General features: G+C 39.9%; 1 protein-coding gene across 1 annotated transcript; it reads right to left on the bottom strand.

The window, feature by feature from the left end:
* Nucleotides 1-5,518: 5,518 nt before the first annotated feature.
* On the bottom strand, nucleotides 5,519-17,856 carry LOC145782103 (collagen alpha-5(VI) chain-like). The gene is made up of 12 exons (XM_082593849.1): nucleotides 17,370-17,856; nucleotides 17,033-17,199; nucleotides 16,241-16,326; nucleotides 16,014-16,156; nucleotides 15,458-15,572; nucleotides 14,904-15,007; nucleotides 11,462-11,630; nucleotides 10,958-11,127; nucleotides 9,552-9,675; nucleotides 8,221-8,324; nucleotides 7,159-7,327; nucleotides 5,519-6,110 (listed from the first exon to the last, which is right to left on the bottom strand). Exons 1-12 carry the CDS (start codon nucleotides 17,398-17,400, stop codon nucleotides 5,927-5,929), a joined length of 1,566 nt encoding a protein of 521 aa, XP_082449975.1. The 5' UTR covers nucleotides 17,401-17,856; the 3' UTR covers nucleotides 5,519-5,926.
* Between the last annotated feature and the right edge of the window lie 1,552 nt (nucleotides 17,857-19,408).

Here is a 19,408-nt window from a genome sequence, read left to right as displayed (position 1 = left end):
AGGGCGTGAACTGGAAGACGATCGATTCGCCATTGAAATGCATTGGGCAAAAGCTTCGTTGGGGGGCTGTCTTCGAACAACGATTGCGCGCATATTGAATAAGATATAAAAATGAAAGTTAGCACTTCAATAAACAGTAACATGTTCTTTTAATTGGTTGTCGTTTAATGTTTTTATCATTGCAAATAAACTTTCGATAATGGTTTGAATTTGGTCAAGTTTAAGTGGCCACCAGATGGAGCTAGTAGTATTTTGGGACTTGGTATTAATTTAGTTGGTTAGATCTATGCTTGTGCTTTTCAACGATAGCAAATCTGTTGAAATTGAGCAAGAAATGAATAAATGGGAGACAATTAATTATCGTGAACATGCAGGGCGTGAACTGGAAGACGATCGATTCGCCATTGAAATGCATTGGGCAAAAGCTTCGTTGGGGGGCTGTCTTCGAACAACGATTGCGCGCATATTGAATAAGATATAAAAATGAAAGTTAGCACTTCAATAAACAGTAACATGTTCTTTTAATTGGTTGTCGTTTAATGTTCTTATCATTGCAAATAAACTTTTGATAATGGTTTGAATTTGGTCAAGTTTAGGTGGCCACCAGATGGAGCTAGTAGTATTTTGGGACTTTGTATTAACTTAGTTGGTTAGATCTATGCTTGTGCTTTTCAACGATAGCAAATTTCTTTAAATTGAGCAAGAAATGAATAAATGGGAGACAATTTCCTTCTGGTGTGTTTCATTGCAATTCCACCCCGCACTTCTTCCTTCATAATAGTCCATTCCAATGTCTGTGACGTCATTATTTTTTTCGATTGACCAACAGGGCGTCTTGTGGAAGAGCACCGAAATTTGTACTTTATTCCGGCGGTCAAGCATGTCCTACCGGACTGGCTCTTTCAGCGGACATTTAAAATCTCAACCGGACATATTTTTTGCATGTAGATTTTGCACAAAATCACACTACAGTATTGTGTAGTCGTGTTTTTAAAAGAAGATTTTTTACAACAGAATAACTCTGCAATGGTTGATGGCTTAATTAACCGACCTTAAAGTATACTGGAGCAGATTGCTTGCAAACAAATCAGTGCGTTAATGACAGTCGTGTAATGACGTAATAAACACAATTGAAAACAACAATCCAAATTTCCTTATTACAAAAGCAACTACGATCACTTATTCCGTGGTTTTCGCGTTATATAATCGTTGTGCCAAGCGATTACTGCCGGCGCGGGGTCGTAAATCTCCGGCTCAGGACCGTCAAATGTAACGATCAATGTAACGCAATAATCCCCATTGTTAAAATTAGAATGTATCCTGCCGAAAAGTTCAGACAACTTTATTTCAAGGCAACATTGCAAGGCGTTGAAATGATGTAAAAATGGCTACTTTTGCCATCAGCTTGTTAACCACGCCACTCTAATGTGATCTTTAAAGCAATTGCCTGTACTATTATTGTTTCAGCTCCGTATTTGTTCGCGTTAAACAAACAATTGTAACAATTCAAATTTAAAATATATTTTTGCTGCATTAGCTCTATTTTTGTCAAGAATTTTGCGGCAGTCATTTATGACCGACCAATGAGTCGGCTTCGGCAGACATTCGAGGTCATTCCGGAGGTCATGTCCGCCATGACCGCCAATTTGTTATGTCCGCCATGACCGCCGGATATTTCGAGGCCTGCAACCTAATTCGTACCATGAACAATTCGTACCCTCAGTTCGTACCTTGAAAAGATCGAGAGAAAAAATTAAAAAAGCCGAAATCGCTGATCGCAGTTTCCGCAAACATTTTAAAATTTTTCGCAAACAAACAAAAACTCTTAGGATCATTAGCAGAAATTTTAAAATGTCTGCGGAAACTCCGATCAACCCTAACCCTTTTAAAATGTTTGCGGAAACTGCGATCAGCGACTTCGACTTTGTTTTATTTTTTTCTCTCGATCTTTTCAGTTTGTTTGTTTGCGGAAACACCCTAACTCTTTTAAAATGTTTGCGGAAACTCTGATCAACCCTAACCCTTTTAAAATGTTTGCCAAAACTGCGATCAGCGACTTCGGCAAACTCTTAGGATCATTACCGGAAATTTTAAAATGTTTGGGGAAAATGCGGAAAAACGGAAACTGCGATCAACGATGTTCTGTCAGTTTGTTTGTTTGCGGATACTGATACTCCGATACCCTAACCCTTTTAAAATGTTTGCGGAAACTGCGATCAGCGACTTCGGCTTTTTTTAATTTTTTCTTTCGATCTTTTCAAGGTACGAATTGTTCATGGTACGAATTAGGTTGCACCCCAGTAATAGTCTTTCGTTGCTCCCTGTCTGTTGTTGAATATATTTGTACCGTATACTATTTTTTACAACAGACAAAAATGACATTGTTCAGACATTTAAGTCTAATGCTTTTCTAGTGTTTACCGTATAAATTACTCTCATCATCATCATTGTCAGCCATTGTTGTTCCACTGCAGGATGAAGGCCTTCCCCATATCTTTATAATTTTGTCTGTCTTTGCACGTTTGTGTCCAGTGTTTGTCGACTTGGTAGAGTTCCTCTCGCCATCTTGTTTTCTGTTTTCCTCGTTTGCGTTTATTGTCAAGCGGTATCCAGTCAGTAGCTCTTCTTGTCCATCTGTTGTCAGTTGTCAGCATGATATGTCCTGCCCAATTCCACTTTAAAATTTTTATTGTTTGAATGATAGGCTATCTTTGATTTGTGCTTGTTGTCGTATCCATTTGGCTGGTTTCCTGTCTTTCCATGTAATGCCTAAGAGTGCTTTTTCATGTGATCTTTGCGCAGTGCGTAGTTTGAGTGTTAGTGCTTTCTTTAAGTTCCATGTTTCTGCTCCGTATGTCATTGTTGGGAGAATGCAGTGATTATATACTTTTCTTTTCATTGAACTCGGTACGGTAATTTACTTTTAAATGTTGAGCTCGCTCTTCCAAATGCCTGCCAAATTACTCTCAACGTGAATGTTAATACCCTAGAGACAACATTTTTATTTTACTTTATTCTACTTAAGTGAAACTATTAGGCCTATGCTTCGCCTACTTCAATGCTACGAACTAGCTCAAATCAGAAATAAAATGTCCAGAACAAATCGTGTTTGTGAGTGACAGACTCTTCTGGCTCTGCAAAGCCAAAGACTGCAATTCAGACTTCAGAGTGACCATGATCCCGCCGCGGAAAACTCCGTAATTTTTTCTTCAGTTCTCACTTCTCCGTCCCGTAATTAAAGTCCCGGATTAAATCCATAAAAATTTATTATCACAGATGGAATATCTAAAATTTGAAAAAGTATCTACGCACTTCATGGTCACTAGGCTATATCGTTTTTTTTCTGCCAAGGGTAATTATATATAACAGAAAGCCAGAACAGAACTTGAGAAAAAACAACAATGTATATTGTATAAGAAGTCCAAGTATTTGGAGCAAAGTTCAAAACAGTCATAAAAAGTCTATCTTCACTTCGGTTTCTGTTGTTATCAACATATTTTGTTTGATGTGTTGTAGGTTTGCTCCCACTGGGTCCACAAAAAGTGTAGTGGGAAAGGGTCACTCAGACCGGACCCACACTACTCATATCCACGCTGTGAGGGCACAGCAAGACCAATATATATGGCAGGCCGATAAGCAAGGTTGAGGTTGAAGGTGGCACACTTGACGTGGTAGCTGACTTTTGCTACCTTGGTGATACCATGTCTTCTGGAGGAGGGTGTGAGCATACGGCTATAACTCGGTGCAAGTCAGCCTGGAAAAAGTTTAGGGAACTCCTCCCTATCCTCACAAGCAAGCAACTTCCTGCTGTAACCAGAGGTCAAGTTTACTCTAGTTGTGTGAGGAGTTTCATGCGCTATGGCTCTGAAACGTGGGCTACTTTAGCAAGCACCGTCAAGCGTCTACAACGTAGGCTAATGACGGAGCGATGGTAAGATGGACCTGCCTAGTCAAGCCTGAAGACAACATCCAGTTTGAGACTCTTCTATCAAAGAACAAAATAAAAGACATCAGTGAAGTCCTCCAATTAGGCAGACTGAGATGGCTTGGTCACGTTGAACGCAGCTCAAGTTGGATCTCACAGGTCAGATGTGTCAACATCGCAGCACAGCGGGGTCAAGGTAGACCAAAACTTTCTTGGGAAGAACTTGTAAAACGTGACCTTGTAGCCCTGAACATGGACTTTGCCAACCCAATAAATTGCGAGGTGTGGAGGGGAAGACTTCGTTCTCGACAGAAAGACAGGCCGCACCCTCGACATGAGGATTAATTCATGGCCTGTAGCCTATAATCAAAATTGGTTGATGATGATGATAGGTTTTGTTGTTTGTTTTGTTTGTTTATCTTTATCCTGCATTGCGGGAAAGCGGACTTGAGCGCTATGCATCGGTGTACGCCTTCCCACGTACACCTGACCCACGCTGCAGCCGACGGCAATGTCTGTTTCCGGTTGTCTACTCTACTTATGACTTAAATTTGGTACTACCAATTACTCGAATTCGATCTCTGGGTAGAGGCAATTATCGTAAAGTTTCTTGTCCAGAGAAACAACAGCAATCGCGGGTGGCTGGAGTCGAACATGCAGGCTCTTGACCAGGGCCGTAGCCAGACTGCAGAGCAAGGGGGGGCCAACTTTTTGTTAGGGGGGGCCGAAAAAATTTGAATGATTTTTTGGCATTTTAACCTCTTAAATACCGATATCCACAAAAATTGCAATATATCAGATTAGTGTTAAGACCAACACTGGTCTCTTATTTTATCCGCTACTTAAATCACGGCAACCATATTACAATAATCAGTAGCGTAGTCAGGAATCTTGAAAGGGAGGGTTGACGGCGTGTTTCTTTTATGGCGACACCCAACGGCGGGGGATCTGGGGGGCCTCCCCCAGAAAATTTTGAAAAATTACTTTGAATTTGGTGCATTCTGAGAGTATTTTCAACAAAAATGTGGGTATGAATATTCCTATAAAATGGTGCTGTCCGGTGGCATAGCAAAAAGATAAGATCATGTTTTCTTCGGCATTTTTCGGAAATAAAGCTACAAGTCTCTATGTTTTCTTGTTGCTAATTCCTGGCTGAGATATTTGAATGTTTGGTAATGGCAAAACTCGCTCTTTGCAGTTTCGTTTAAAATTAGGCAAACTTTGTTTTAGAAACATAAAGAGACTGAAAGCATCATTCTCAATATCGTGACGTCACACGCGTGCCAAAGGGGGGTTGCATGTGACAAAGTGTTAAATTACAGTTACTTCACAGTGTAGATTCTAACGATCTGTTTGAGCCTGATGCTGCGAGTTAGTTGTGGCAATATCGAATTACACGAGCTTTTGGAACACAGTTCCGTAGTCATGTGTTATGACAAATGGTGTTGAATTCAGTGAGTGGTTCTTTCAAAAAATGCAGGGAAAACTAGGCAGCACGATAGCTGGATAGCTGACCGTCGCCATAATGGAAACGGATGCGGATAACTCAACTGACACAAATGAGCAGGCGACAAAATGGATACAACAACAATGCCTCTTCTCACAAATCATTTATTTAGAATAAATCAGCAATACTCGACAGAGACAATAACTTTGGAAGTTATATCATACGTCACAAAGGAAACCTTCTAATTATATTTCTAAACACTTCGGTGCTGAATATTGGATCGTGAAATGACTGAGAACGCACGTCAGGTCAGACTATGTTACAAGAATACTGTTTTGTTTCAAATTCAATGAAACCAAGACAACAATTTATACGTGGAAACGATGCAAAGAATTTCGAATAGACATTTTTAATTTTCGCAAAACGTTTTTGTTTTAAACACCCTAAGAAAAAGTCTGAATATAAGATAAAACATCAGGAAAATTAGGAATAACTCATCTTCTCATGTAATTAACTCATGTTATCAACTTATGTAATCAACTCGTGTTCTACATTCAAACCACCAGCTTTGTAGCAGAAAATTGGCTGATCATCTCTCTCAGACCAGTGGTGACTTGTTGCAGTTTAGTGAAATCGCTTACTTCGAAGACCCTTGAAGCATCACCAGCGATGTTGAGCAAAGTGCTGCGTCTAGTGCTAGATCCAGCACCAACAGCAACTGTGGCAATTCCAACATTTCTGCAGAAAGATCACTTTGTTATCAAAAGCGTAAAGCAATATTATTTTTCAATCTAATAATCTATCTATCACAAAGGCAATTGTGATTACGACATTTAGCCTAATTTACGTAGCAGCTTGAGCATATGCTGTCAATAGCCAAACAACACAGACACTCAACAATATGTCAATATTTAAGCGTTTTGTAAGTTGAATTTGGTTTCATTTATTGGGTTTTTGTTTTGTCAGTGAAATCGTATTTTTATACAAACAAAAAGGTTTCTATCTTTTTCTAGACTTCTGCTATGTTTGTATAGCCTAGGCCTGTTTTGTTTATTGTTGGTCAGAAATTAAAAAACAAACTAAACAGAATTGAACAATTTTTCTGGTAGTCATTTTAACATGAACAAATTCTGCCACAGCCACTGAAACCACTTTAACGTGCAACTCACTGCCGCTAAAATCTCGAAGGTTTCAGTGGCAGTGAGTTGCATGTTTAAGTGCAGTGCCGGTCTTAGGGTATTTCGGGCCCTGTGCGGAATGTGCTTTGCGGGCCCCAATGACAATGATCTAATTCAGTAGCGTAGCTAAGTATTTTGAAAGGGGAGGGGGGTTTGACGGCCGGCGGGCAAAGCCTGACGGCGTGTTCACCGAAGGCGACACCCAGCGGTGTGGGGTCTGGGGAGCCTCCCCCAGAAAATTTTGCATAATCACTTTGAATCTGGTGCATTCTGAGCCCATGTTCAACAGAAATTTGGGTATGAATATTAACTGTAAAATGGTGCTGTCCGGTGGCATAGCAAAAGGATAAGATCATGTTTTCTCTGGCATTTTTCGGAAATAAAGCTGAGTCTCCATGTTTTCTTGTTGCTATTTCCTAAAGCCGCATCTGACTTCAAGGATACCGGTACTTGCTTGTGAATCGAATTAAATTTTTTCCATTAGAAATGACAAAAATTACTGCATTTCCTGAGTAAATTGCGGGCCCCCTAATTTGCGGGCCCTGTGCGATCGTACGGTTTGCACACCCCAAAGACCGACACTGTAAAGTGGTTATCTCTTTTTTTACCTTGCTTTCATTGCCGCTCCAAGGATATTTCCAGCAGAATCCCCATCTGTGACAATGATCATTTCCTTCGCCACTTGCCGCCCACTTCCCTCCAACTCAACTCGGCAAGCATCGATTGCAGCTTTGATGTTTGTGCCACCGTTCCTTTGCCTGATGTTGGATATTTTTTCTACATGTTCAATTCAATAAACTTTATCATTTGGTCAGTTTCCATGGAGCAGGCATAAGTGGCAATAGATCTACTATGCAATGTCAATCGTGTGATTTAATCAATCACTGTCTTTGTTTTTTCATAGAGAAATGTATAGGCTATACCTAGAAGGGCATTTCGCCGTCCAGGCAACGGTTTTAAATTTATTTTATCTGAATGTTTAAAAGATGATTTTTATGTGAAGAAAGGGGGCGTTCTTCCCGGCTATCAGCACAAGGCTGAGCACTTACTAGTACAGCGAGCAGTTGCGATTCGCTAACCATAACGGTGTAGCTTCCACGCTATAGCCATTCAGACCACCCAATCAACAATATGTTTCTCGGCAGCCGATTTGTAGCAAGAATTGACAGCGATAGACATGTGTTTCGCCCTATCGCTGTCAATTCTTGCTACAAATCGCCTGCCGAGAAACAGATGATTTTTACTTTAAAAAAAAGCAGGTTCAATTTGGATGAGCCTCAAGTGTTTTTTGTTAGATGGGCCAATTGATTTTGTTTTTATAGTTTTATTTTACACAGCCTGACTAAAATTATTTGGTTGGTTTGAATCTCTATGCTCGGACTGAGAAAGCTTCTGAAAGGTTATTCCTTGCAATAGCACATAGGCTACTTGTAGAAGCCATGTACTACTGAAGTGACCCAGGCCCGCTCACTGAGATCTACACAATGCAGATTCCGCTTGCTGAAATGCTGTTGTCTGTCAGCTATTCTTTCCACTAGTTGCAGCTGAATGGAGAGCAGTCCTGAAATGCGTTGCTCAAGCGCATACTCCGAGAGCCGCTTCATTATGTGTAATTTTATTTAAGCCATGATAACAAGAAAAATATGACTTTTTTTTAAATAAAAAATTACCGTTTAGTTCTTCGTAACTGTTGCTGCCAAGTGGAATTGCTGTCCGGCTTACACTGTTGAACAAAATTATTCCAACCCAAACATCATTGGAATCGATTTCTTTTCTGAAAGAAACAGCACAATTCTCTACTCACGGTGTGAACTGTTGCCATCAACAAGACCAACATGCCGAAGAGTGTGAGCGGTTTATAGCCATCTACTCACGGATGCTTTGAACCACAGACGTAGGGCAGCAACCAAAAATGACAGAGTAAAGTTTGAACCAGAGATTCAAACCAGGGATTCAGTGTGAATCCTTGGTTTGAACTTGTAGTGTAGTGTTCAAACTATACTTCAAGATTAGTAAAGACAGAGTGCAACTGTTCACCAGGCATTTGATAAATAAAGTGACTTGCGTTCTTCTGGTGGCTATAAGCTAGGTATCATCCTTAACATCATGAGGTAACCTAGTAGCCTACAGTCACCAGAAGAAGGCAAGTCACTTTATTTTTCAAGATTAGTGTGGCGGTGAATAAATTACTTTATGAAATAGACGCCACTGAGTGGAGAACCGATCATAAAGTTTCTCAACCTCATAGTCAGTTCTGAATCATCCTTGCTGTCAATCATTCGCTCTACAGTACACTCTCAGGGTGCGCACAATGGTTCTGTGCGCACAACGTTGTGCGCTCAGGTTGTGCGCTCAGTGTGCGCTCAGAGTGCGCAAAATTGTTAGTCATTTTACAGCAAAATCAGGGTGCGCAAAATCAGCAAAATCAGGGTGCGCAAAATTGCGTTGTGCGCTCAGGGTGCGCACAACGCAAGATGAGTTCTTTGTTTTTTTTAATGGCTGTGTCTCCGATTGTTATTAAATAAAAGGAGGCCCATTTGTCTTCCACTAACCTCTCGAAGCAACAGAAGCAAAATTGTTTGTTTGTTTGTTTTATCTTTATCCTGCATTGCGGGAAAGCGGACTTGAGCGCTATGCATCGGTGTAGGCTACGCCTTCCGACGTACACCTGACCCACGCTGCAGCCGACGGCACTGTCTGATTCCGGTTGTCTACTCTACTTATGACTTAAATTTGTTACTACCCATTACTCGAAATCGATCGCTGGGTAGAGGCAATTATTGTAAAGTTTCTTGCCCAGAGAAACAACAGCAAGTGCGGGTGGCTGGAGTCGAATATGCAGGCTCTCGACTGCAAGCCCAACGCGCTAACCACTCGGCCACTGCTGGTGACAGATACAAGACAATAAAGATCACGGGAATGTGCAGCCTGTGCAGGCATCATAAATTAATTGTCTTTCATCAAACTAAGTTTGAAATATAAGCAGATTTATAAAACTTGCTTGAAAGTTTGGAGAAAATCGGTGACCCATGTTAGTTGAGCCCCGAAATCACTTATTCCGATACTTCCAGACTCGTCGAGACCAAACACGATGTCGGCGACAACCGCGGGCGGGGGGTTCGGCTCTGGAGGAAAGATCGAAAGCAATTGACGTAATGTACAATTGAGAAGGATTATGATAGAATAGTTCGTACGCTTTAATGCAAATCAAATAGGCTATTTTGAAATGATACACAATCGAACTATTTTTTATAAACAAACTTTTATCATCCATACATTTTTATTTTATTAAAAAAATTTTGTAAAGGTATATTTTGCAGTACGAACAGCTCATGGTCGAGAACAATCAGGGCTGGAAGTGACGACCAGTTGTCACTATTCGATAGCGTTATTCGTTGCTTTCTGAATATCGAATGCTTATAGGCCTACTCATTCCTTTTAAAAATGAATATAGAATGCGCTTTATTTACTGCGTTTTTATGCAAGCAACGAGATCTTTACTACGCTGAAGAGATCGGAAGATCGAAACACTGGCCTTTGTCCGTAGTTACTTTTCGTAATGTCTTTTTAGACATTCTTTTTGGATCAATAATGTCTTTTTAGACATTACTTTTAAAGAAATAAAAAAGAGTCAAAAGGCATGTAAATTTCACTCAACGAGATCATTATTCGTTTTTCACTAATCGATATTTAGGAGAACTGCTGCATCATTTTTGTTGTTCACTTTACTTGGTTGATTTTCTTTTATTCCAACGTTTCGTCAATCAGACACGAATGTTCAGCTTAATTTGCACCAGTAGAACGCATCATGTTATTTAACTAAATGCCTGGTGAACAGCCTCATTCAATTTTCTGTAGTAAGCTATATAACTTTGTAAGTTTCATTTTCTATGTTATTCGCTCTGAGGATGCGCATTGTCATGATGCGCGAACCGTCAGTGAAGCAATAAATCAATCATTTCTAGCACTAAATCTATTCTAGCAATGAAACAACTGGTTTACTTTTACTTTCATCAGATCAACGTTGCAACTAGTGGTAGAAACGGAAGGCAGTATCATAGTAGCCTACAATCGTTTTATTAGGATTTTTATGAAAAGCTAAAATGTTATTTATTGATTCTGTTTTGTTGATATGTAATCCTGAACCTTAATTATGCAGCTTAAATGAAATTGTGTCTGTGCCAAGTGGTTTGTATTTAGCACGAAAGTAAACGATCTAATTTCGGTTTTAAAAGGAAAAGTTATATCTTAACGTTTAAGTTTTGTCACTTCTACCTGTACACCTCCAGTGCAGTTTGGCTAGTATTGTTTTGTCGTTAGAGTTAAAAAAGCCTGAACCTGATTTGCTTCGTTTTAAGCGAACGAACCGAATATTTTGAGAGAACAGTTTCATTTCTTACGACTTACTTTGCGTTGCAGAAACCATTATGACGGTGGTCAGCGTGATGGTCAGTCGATCCAGATTGTTGAAGTTTGAAACTGTGAAAACGCGGCTACTCTCCCCAGCAATATTCAACAAAGTGATGGATCTCGTATTGGAGCCGACGCCCACAGCCACAGTTGTGATTCTGCTCATTCTAAAAACAAAATAGCCTAAAACCTTAATTATTTCCAAGACTTTTGATATATTTTCATTCAGTGGTGAACATTTAAACAATTACAAGAGAAAAATTGGAAGAATCATTCTTTTTAATGACAGAAGAAATTTGAAGCTTGTGCTTGAGACAACCACGGCCGGCTATTCCAACGTAAACAGCCACTTTGTCCGGTTCACATCTTTGCCAGGTCTTATGAAAACCTGTACCAAGTAAAACCATTGTCCAGTAATAGTTACATGGCGAGACCAAACGTTTAGGAGGGAATTCCTCTCTTTGACCCTGCTAGTGAAACCATGATTACAACCCCTTATACCTTGCTTGCATTGCCGCTCCAAGGATATTTCCAGAAGATTCCCCATCTGTGAGAATGATCATTTCCTTCGCCACTTGCCGCCCACTTCCCTCCAACTCAACTCGGCAAGCATTGATTGCAGCTTCGATGTTTGTGCCACCGCTCCTTTGGGTGATGTTGGATATTTGTTCTGTATTACAATTCAATGAACTTAGGCATTTGGTCAGTTTCTACGACGTAAATTGTAATGTTTTGCAATTTCAATCGTGAGTTCAATTAACACCATCACTGCTTCTGTATGCGTTGTTGTATCTCGATCTATTGGTTTCACCGCAAGTATTTGGTGAGATTGTTCATTGGGGTGGAAACGTATAATTGTGACATGAATTCTCATTTAGTGCTTTAACTACGCCTTGGCTCGGTGACATGGCTCGGTGACATGGCTCAATGACATGGCTCGGTCAGGGCCGGATTTAGTTGATGGGGGGCCCGGGCACTTTTAGATTGGGGGGGCCCTCGGTGCAAAAACCACCTTTACGCCTACACCATTTTTCAGAAACTTCAAGGCTGAAAAGGCTGAAAGAAATAAAAAAATAGCACAAAATCACATTTTTTAGGGGGGCCCGGGGCACCTGCACCCTCTGCCCCCCTAAATCCGGGCTTGGGCTCGGTGACATGGCTCGGTGACATGGTTCGGTGACATGGCTCGGTGACATGGCTCGATGACATGGCTCGGTGACATGGCTCGATGACATGGCTCGATGACATGACTCGGTGACATGGCTCGATGACATGGCTCGGTGACATGGCTCGATGACATTGGTCACAGCGGTAAACCATAATCTCTTCGTGGGAAAATTGTAACATAAGATTCCCGAATCCGTTCGTCTGTATATAATGACCGAAAAATGAACACTCTTTCGAAACGTCTATTCAAAAGTGTATTCCAGTAAAATTAGCCCGCGGCTATCGAAATGGGGTGCAACGCCGTACACCGCTAAAACTGTCACTACAATACAGATTACTTGGATAAAAGACGGAACCTTTGTCCAGCTAGCAAGCACTAAGCCAACAGTTAAATGTGCGGCCAACTTTCAAACAATCATTTTACGAATGACCAGAAGTCCAGAATAGATAGCAATATCTCAAATTCACGTATGCAGTACTGTGACGCAATAATAAAAGACAATTATGAAGTCATTCCAACAGGTGTTTAAAGCTGATGTAATATTTCCTGTTTAAACAGGCCCAAACAAGTCCAAACAGGTTTGACACAAGTCTATGAACGATGGTGCAATTTTGGCACATTTTCTAGCAACTTCCATGACGTAATATTCAGTAGACTTGAACGGTTTTTATATGACGTTTGAATAGGTGAACCATTGTCTGGAACAGACATGGCTCGGTGACATGGCTCGATGACATGGCTCGGTGACATGGCTCGATGACATGGCTCGGTGACATGGCTCGGTGACATGACTCGGTGACATGACTCGGTGACAGGCCCGGATCTAGGAGTTTTTTTCGGGGGGGGCCAGAAAATTTGAAAATCAATTAAAAAGAAAAAAAAAGATAAATCAGATATGAACAATGATACTACGACATATAGCCTACGATATGCTATAAAATAGAGTCCTGTGGTTCTCAACCTTTTTGTTTTGGCAGACCCCTTCGGTCCCTTTGAAGCAGTCGCGGACCGTTAAAAACATTCTATCTGAAATTTTGGTATATCGCTTCTCCTATAATAGGCTAGAATCAAATGTTTCATAAGTTTCGAAGAGACAAACTTAGAAACATTTGCTGAACTTGCAACTCACTTATGACGATTGATGACATTGACGAAGTTATGTTATGAGCTTTATGTTGGCATACAGCATCAAAAATCAGTAATCTATATGTTGATTTGTTGTTTTTCAATAAATTTTTATCAAAAATCAATAGAATTTTGCGACCGTTACAAACAATTTCTCCCTTTTTTCATTTCTAATCAATAGGCTATTAATTCGTTATAATCTTTGTCCTTGTAAAACTGTGAGTGGTGATAGACTGCTGACTAACGTTTGCATTTTTAAGTTAAGCATTGATCAATAGACTGCTGTCTCAAAAGAATTAAGTTGAACAAAGCCTTGTTAAAAAATTAATTCACTTATATGATATTTTTTTTAGTTAAGAAACGACATCTTTGCGCAAACCTTTGAACTTTCAAAGGACTTCGCACCAGTTTGTGGGAAGTGCAGTTTGAAAATCACAGTGAAACACAAATAAAGCACAACCGACCAATATTTAAATTACGTAACTTATCAATCATGCTGTAAACTCGGAAACTTTCACTGACCCTCTGAAATCGCTTCCCAGACCCTCGATTGAGAACCACTGAAATAGACATTAAAACAGTTATTTTCATCAATTGTGAATATTTAAAAAATATATTTTGCTTGAATAAAAATTGCTAAGCATGCAAAGTAAACTTGAAATCTGGTTTAAAACCCTGTATGCAGTGTCCATGACCAATTGGATATTTGTATGTTTGCAGGAATATACGGTAATTGATTGAAATTATAATGAAGATTAAAAACTATGAAACCTCCATTCAAGGTTTCAGATTGTTTCAACTGACGTCACTTGGTTCAGCGTTGGCTTCAGCTGAGTCAGCTCTAACAAATGTTGCTATTAAAATGTATTTGAAGTATCAAAGAAAATAACGGAGTCTGATGGATGAAAAGTTTCAACCATAATAATAACAAAAAACTACTCCTCCCCTCCCCCCCGGGATAAGTTAAGTCCGCCGTGGGACTAATATCAGCTGTTTAGAAGCATATCAAACCATTTGATGTGGAAATATACAATTTCAACAATTCCTCACAAAATTTTGGGAGGGGGGCACGCCCCCCCTGGGCCTCCCATAAATCCGCGCCTGCTCGGTGACATGGCTCGGTGACATGGCTCAGTGACATGACTCGGTGCCATGGCTCGTTGACATGGCTCAGCGTCAATGACAGATTTTGAGCCACTGATAACAAATCCAAGCCTTAAAGTTTGAAGCTATATCGGCATTTTTGGATTATTAGAACAATGCCGGATCCTGCCCCTGGGACTCAGTTAATCCACCTATCCGCGTTCAGCATCGGTTTGCATCAAAAATGTCGAAGGTCAAGTACAATGGTTATCAGCCTCTGTCATCGTTGTCATAGACACAACAACAAGAGAATGCGTATTTGGTATCGTATGCACCAGTTAGGTACAAAAAGAATGCAGTTATTGAGATAAAGAAGGATAAAGACAAGATGTCAACCTCAATGGGCTGTGCTAGGTAGAGCCATCAGACTAGGAATGCCACCCTTTCAACAACTCCATCGAACTCCCTCAATTTATACGTAAAAGTTTCGCTCTTTTCAATTTGAGAAGTGTACAACATGCTTTCCAGTGCTATTACGTCACTAGCTATGACGAATCACAGCAGTACCTCTCAATGTCACAAAAGCATTCCTTCCCAATGGAATTGCAGTCCGGGCACGATGGTTGAACAAAATTATTCCAACTCGAACTTGGCCTAAATCGATTTCATCTCTGAAACAAAAATTCTTATTAAGCATTTGAAAGTGAACAAACAGTTGCATCTGTAAATGAAATTTATTTAAAGCATTGAATGAGGCTGTTCACCAGGCATTTAGTTAAATAACATGATGCGTTCTACTGGTGCAAACTAAGTTAAACTATCACAAGATAAATAAAGTGACAATCTGCTTTCATTCCGACGTTTAGTCAATCAGACAGGACTGACTTCTTCAGGGAGCTAGACCAGGTAGTGACTATACACATGTCTAGCATGGCAAAACACAGGACCATGTTGCTGTAAAGCTGTAAACGGACAATTGTTTTGTGTTTTACCATGCTAGACAGGTAGTCACTACTTGATCTAGTTTCTTAAGAAAAATTATTTTCTTGAATGTTTTTTTTTCATTTCAAAGATGTAGAACAACCCGCTCCATTCAATCAAAAGTCGATTTTTCAACTTACTTGAAATTGCCGAGTAGATTAATGACCCAGTTGAGTTGACGTTTGAAGTCAATTCCTGCTATACTTCCCGACTCGTCCAAACCAAACACAATGTCAGCAGCAACAAACTGGCTCTCTGCACAAACGACGAAATGGTTTCAATGCTTCACGTTTAACTTTATTTTGTTTTGGATGCTTTTACATTTTTCGGTTTTTACCCTGAATCCGCACACACCGCCATATCTTTTAGCCTGAAGTTATACGCGATAACCCACTGATGGCTCAGTTGGATAAGCGCCGGGTTTTGTGAACAAAAAATGGCGAGATCAAGAGGCGCTGGTTCGACTCTCGGGGTGTGCGTTGGAGCAACGCTTTATGAGAACAGCTCTACATTCAGTGACACCTAGTGGATGGAATGCTTCACAGACGACAAGCGGAAACTTTCCTATGTCGGTGAGCCAGTGGTTGAAAGCCTCTACAAGTGCGCAGAAGTTGCCAGGATTAAGCTCTCGAAGAGGGTTTCACTGTCAAGATTCCAAGAAACATAACAACCTAACCTTAACCTTGCTTATCCTACCTTGAACATCCAGCGTGACAAACTGGCTCGTCTGTTGGTGAACTATTCCCACTTCTATGTTGTCATCACTCTTCTGAACATTTCTAATCTTTAGCGTGATCGAGACCACAACAGAGCTCATTGATGACGCATCAACGTCTGTCCTGCGTCACATACACATCATCATGATCACTGAGATCAATGCTAAGATTCAGTGATAACAAGAATGTAACTTTATTGTCACTTACTGCATGGGATATCTAGCACAGCCAGACGTGAGAAGACAGCTAGACTGAACGCTGTTACCATTCAACAACAAGTTCCACATCTTGGTCTGTAAAGCGCAAGGATGCAGATCAGCAAAGTAAATGGAAAAGGACTTACGTTAAAATCCAATCCTTTCCGATATATTGCAAGGGTTTAGCCATATCGAAGGAAAATTGCTGTCCATTCAGCGACACCCAATGACGGAATAAAAAAAGGTTTGCATGCTACAACAACCTTACCTCAAGTTTCAAAAAAAAAATCTTACAATTGGGTCTTCACAAAAACTTGAAAACACTGCAACTGCAAACAGATGGTTGAAATTTCAAACTGTTATCTTGGGAGACCGAGCCACCACTAGTGGTTCAAAGCCTTTGCGAGAAGCTGCACTGCGAGAAGCTGCAAGCCTTTGCGAGAAGCTGCAAGGCATCGCGTAAGACGCTTAAAAGGTTTGGCAATATACTGGCCTGCCGCACGGCCGTGATTTGGTGATATAGGCCTACTGGCCTGCCTCACGGCCGTGGTTTGGTAATATATTGACATCATACTAAAATCGTCGTCGTCGTCGTAAAATACTAAAATGAGAGCAGTCGAATAAATGATTGTATAGTTTTTTCGTTATTTCCATCTGTTTATTGTTTGCATTTACCGATTGCATTGCATTCTATGATGTCACAGCACACAAAATTATTTCATAAAGGCTTTGAAGAGACTTAAAAAAAATTATTCACTTGATTAATTTAAACAAGTAAGGCATGTAGCCTACTCATACGTACGTGATTGTACACCCAGTCCAAGGTGATCGGATATGCATTGCGATCAGTCACTGTTACGTTTGTATGGAGCTCTATGTTAGAACCCTCGGACGTGACTTGCTCTGACGTAATAATTGGACTCAATGTTTGACAATTGGCAGGAACACCAACAATGGTGAAAAGAAACACTGAAAGTAAAAGCAACAAATTTGAGAACAAAGATTTTATTTTATAATAATCTTGTTCAACCCAATCGAATCTAATACAAACTACAAGAGCTGACATAGTTCAATAATTATCGTTCATGTCTGCAGTTAATTTGCTTTTGTTTCAAAATTACATCATTGCTACAACTTACAGAGCATCAAAGCAGCGCATGCATCCATCATGAGCACTTCTGTCGCGGTACACTTGGCTCAGCTGAAACTTTCCAAAAACGACGAGTTTAATAAAATCTAGTTATTGCAGATCTATCAACTTTCAACTCATAAAATAATAGTTGAGCTTAATCAGACATTTCAGATTAGGTTTATAGACTTGTGGACATTTTCACTCCACTCATTGCAGTGACCATGCACCATCGATCGAACAACAACAATTTAACATAGCATTATGACGAAACAATTCCCTACTATTAATAGAGATGCAAATATAACCAAAGGAACATTTTTCCTTGCCAAACGTTTACAAGCCTCCATTCGTTATTAATATTGCAAAAAAATTAGTATAATGATAATATGAATTATTATTTATAGAAAAAAAACATTTAGATTAGAACTATATTTTGTTTTAACAAAAACCAATTGAATCTGTCTACTGAAATTACTAATTCAAATCTACAGCCTTGGCATATTTTTCCATGAGACTTTGCACAGTTTCTCTATAATCTAACTAGTTCTATAAAACTCAAACTTCAAAGATAATCTTTACTGGCACAGTAACGTATCCGTTGGATAGCATTGAGGAAACGTATTTTAGCCCATAACTGTCATCTCTTATTGAAAAGTAAAACGCCACATAATCCCGCAAAACCACCTTCCTCTCATCGTCCTCTCAGGAAAGATGCGTCAATGGTGTGGACATTGTGGAGGGTTAAAAAACACAGAATTTGCATGAGTAGGTCTACCACATTTTCCAGAGAAAATGCATAATGAAAATTTTTCCAAATTTCATAATCTCCGTGTTTCTCAATCTACAGAATTTTAATTATGACTTAAGTTTTGAAACCCAGACAGCCACTTCATCTGGTCCAGATCTTTATCAAATCGGGTACGGATCTGACCTGATCTTTATCAAATCTGGACCAGATAAAGTGGCTGTCCGGGTACTTACCTCATAATGGAATATTTACCGGATGTTTTCGTCGCAGAATCATAAGACTTGCAAAGTCGACACAATTGAATCTGTGACGAAAACATCCGGTAAATATTCCATTATGAGGTAAGAGGTCATGAGACTTGCAATGTCGACACAACTAATTGCATTGTTAAAATTCCATTCTTTCCCTGAAAATTTCCATCGTCAACGAGACTGTCAATAGTTTTAGTTTTAATAAATTTCCTAACCTGCATTAGGAAGAAAAATAAAAAATTGCAGAGAAGATTAAAAAAAAAAGTTATTGAAAAGATTGGAAAGCTACGTTCTATCAAGCTGCCAATCTTGCCATGAGCTTCATTAGAAAGTTACAATAAGAAGTGACCGTTTTGTACAAAGATATTTATTTTCTCATATGTCTCGACTTCGCCAAAACCTCAGAGGTCGTTTTAATTTCGAACCACTTTCGAATAACTTATCTACCATCACAATGATTCAATTATCGCAATGTTAGTCTCAAGAGTGGGTGACAATCATTCCTCCCACTGACTACACTGTTACCCATGAAGAACAGACTCCAACTGATTTTGTCAACCACCGCATTCAAAGGTTAACATCTGATTGATTGATTTAATCTTTATTCTCGGACTAGAAAAGCTTCTTTGAGAGCTTAATCCTGGCAGTGTCGCATACTTGTAAAGGCTTTGAACCACTGACGCAGGCCCAGTCATCGAATTTGACAGCATGAGGTTTCTGATTGTTGAATGGGAGTTGTCCATGAATTATTTCATCCACTAAGTACCGCTGAATGGAGAGCTGTCCTGAATTGCGTTGCTCAAGCGCACACTCCGAGAGTCGAACCAGTGCTGCCTGATCTTCCAGTTTCTTTGTAAAATCGCACGCCCAATTGAGCTATCAGTAGCTGCTAACTTTCTCTGGCTGTCCGCTTATAGTTTTGTGACGCGGTTACCAGACCAACAATCGTGGCTCATTGTTGACGTCACTGCTTTGAAGTGCTGCTGAAGACACTGAGATCAATACCTTGCTACAATCTACAGTTAGTGATGTATACGACTTGAGAAT

Source organism: Aplidium turbinatum, chromosome 13, assembly GCF_918807975.1.
Source record: "Aplidium turbinatum chromosome 13, kaAplTurb1.1, whole genome shotgun sequence".
NCBI classification, from domain to species: domain Eukaryota; kingdom Metazoa; phylum Chordata; class Ascidiacea; order Aplousobranchia; family Polyclinidae; genus Aplidium; species Aplidium turbinatum.
Note: the sequence above shows the minus strand (reverse complement) of the source record. Positions and strands in the feature narration are given on the sequence as shown.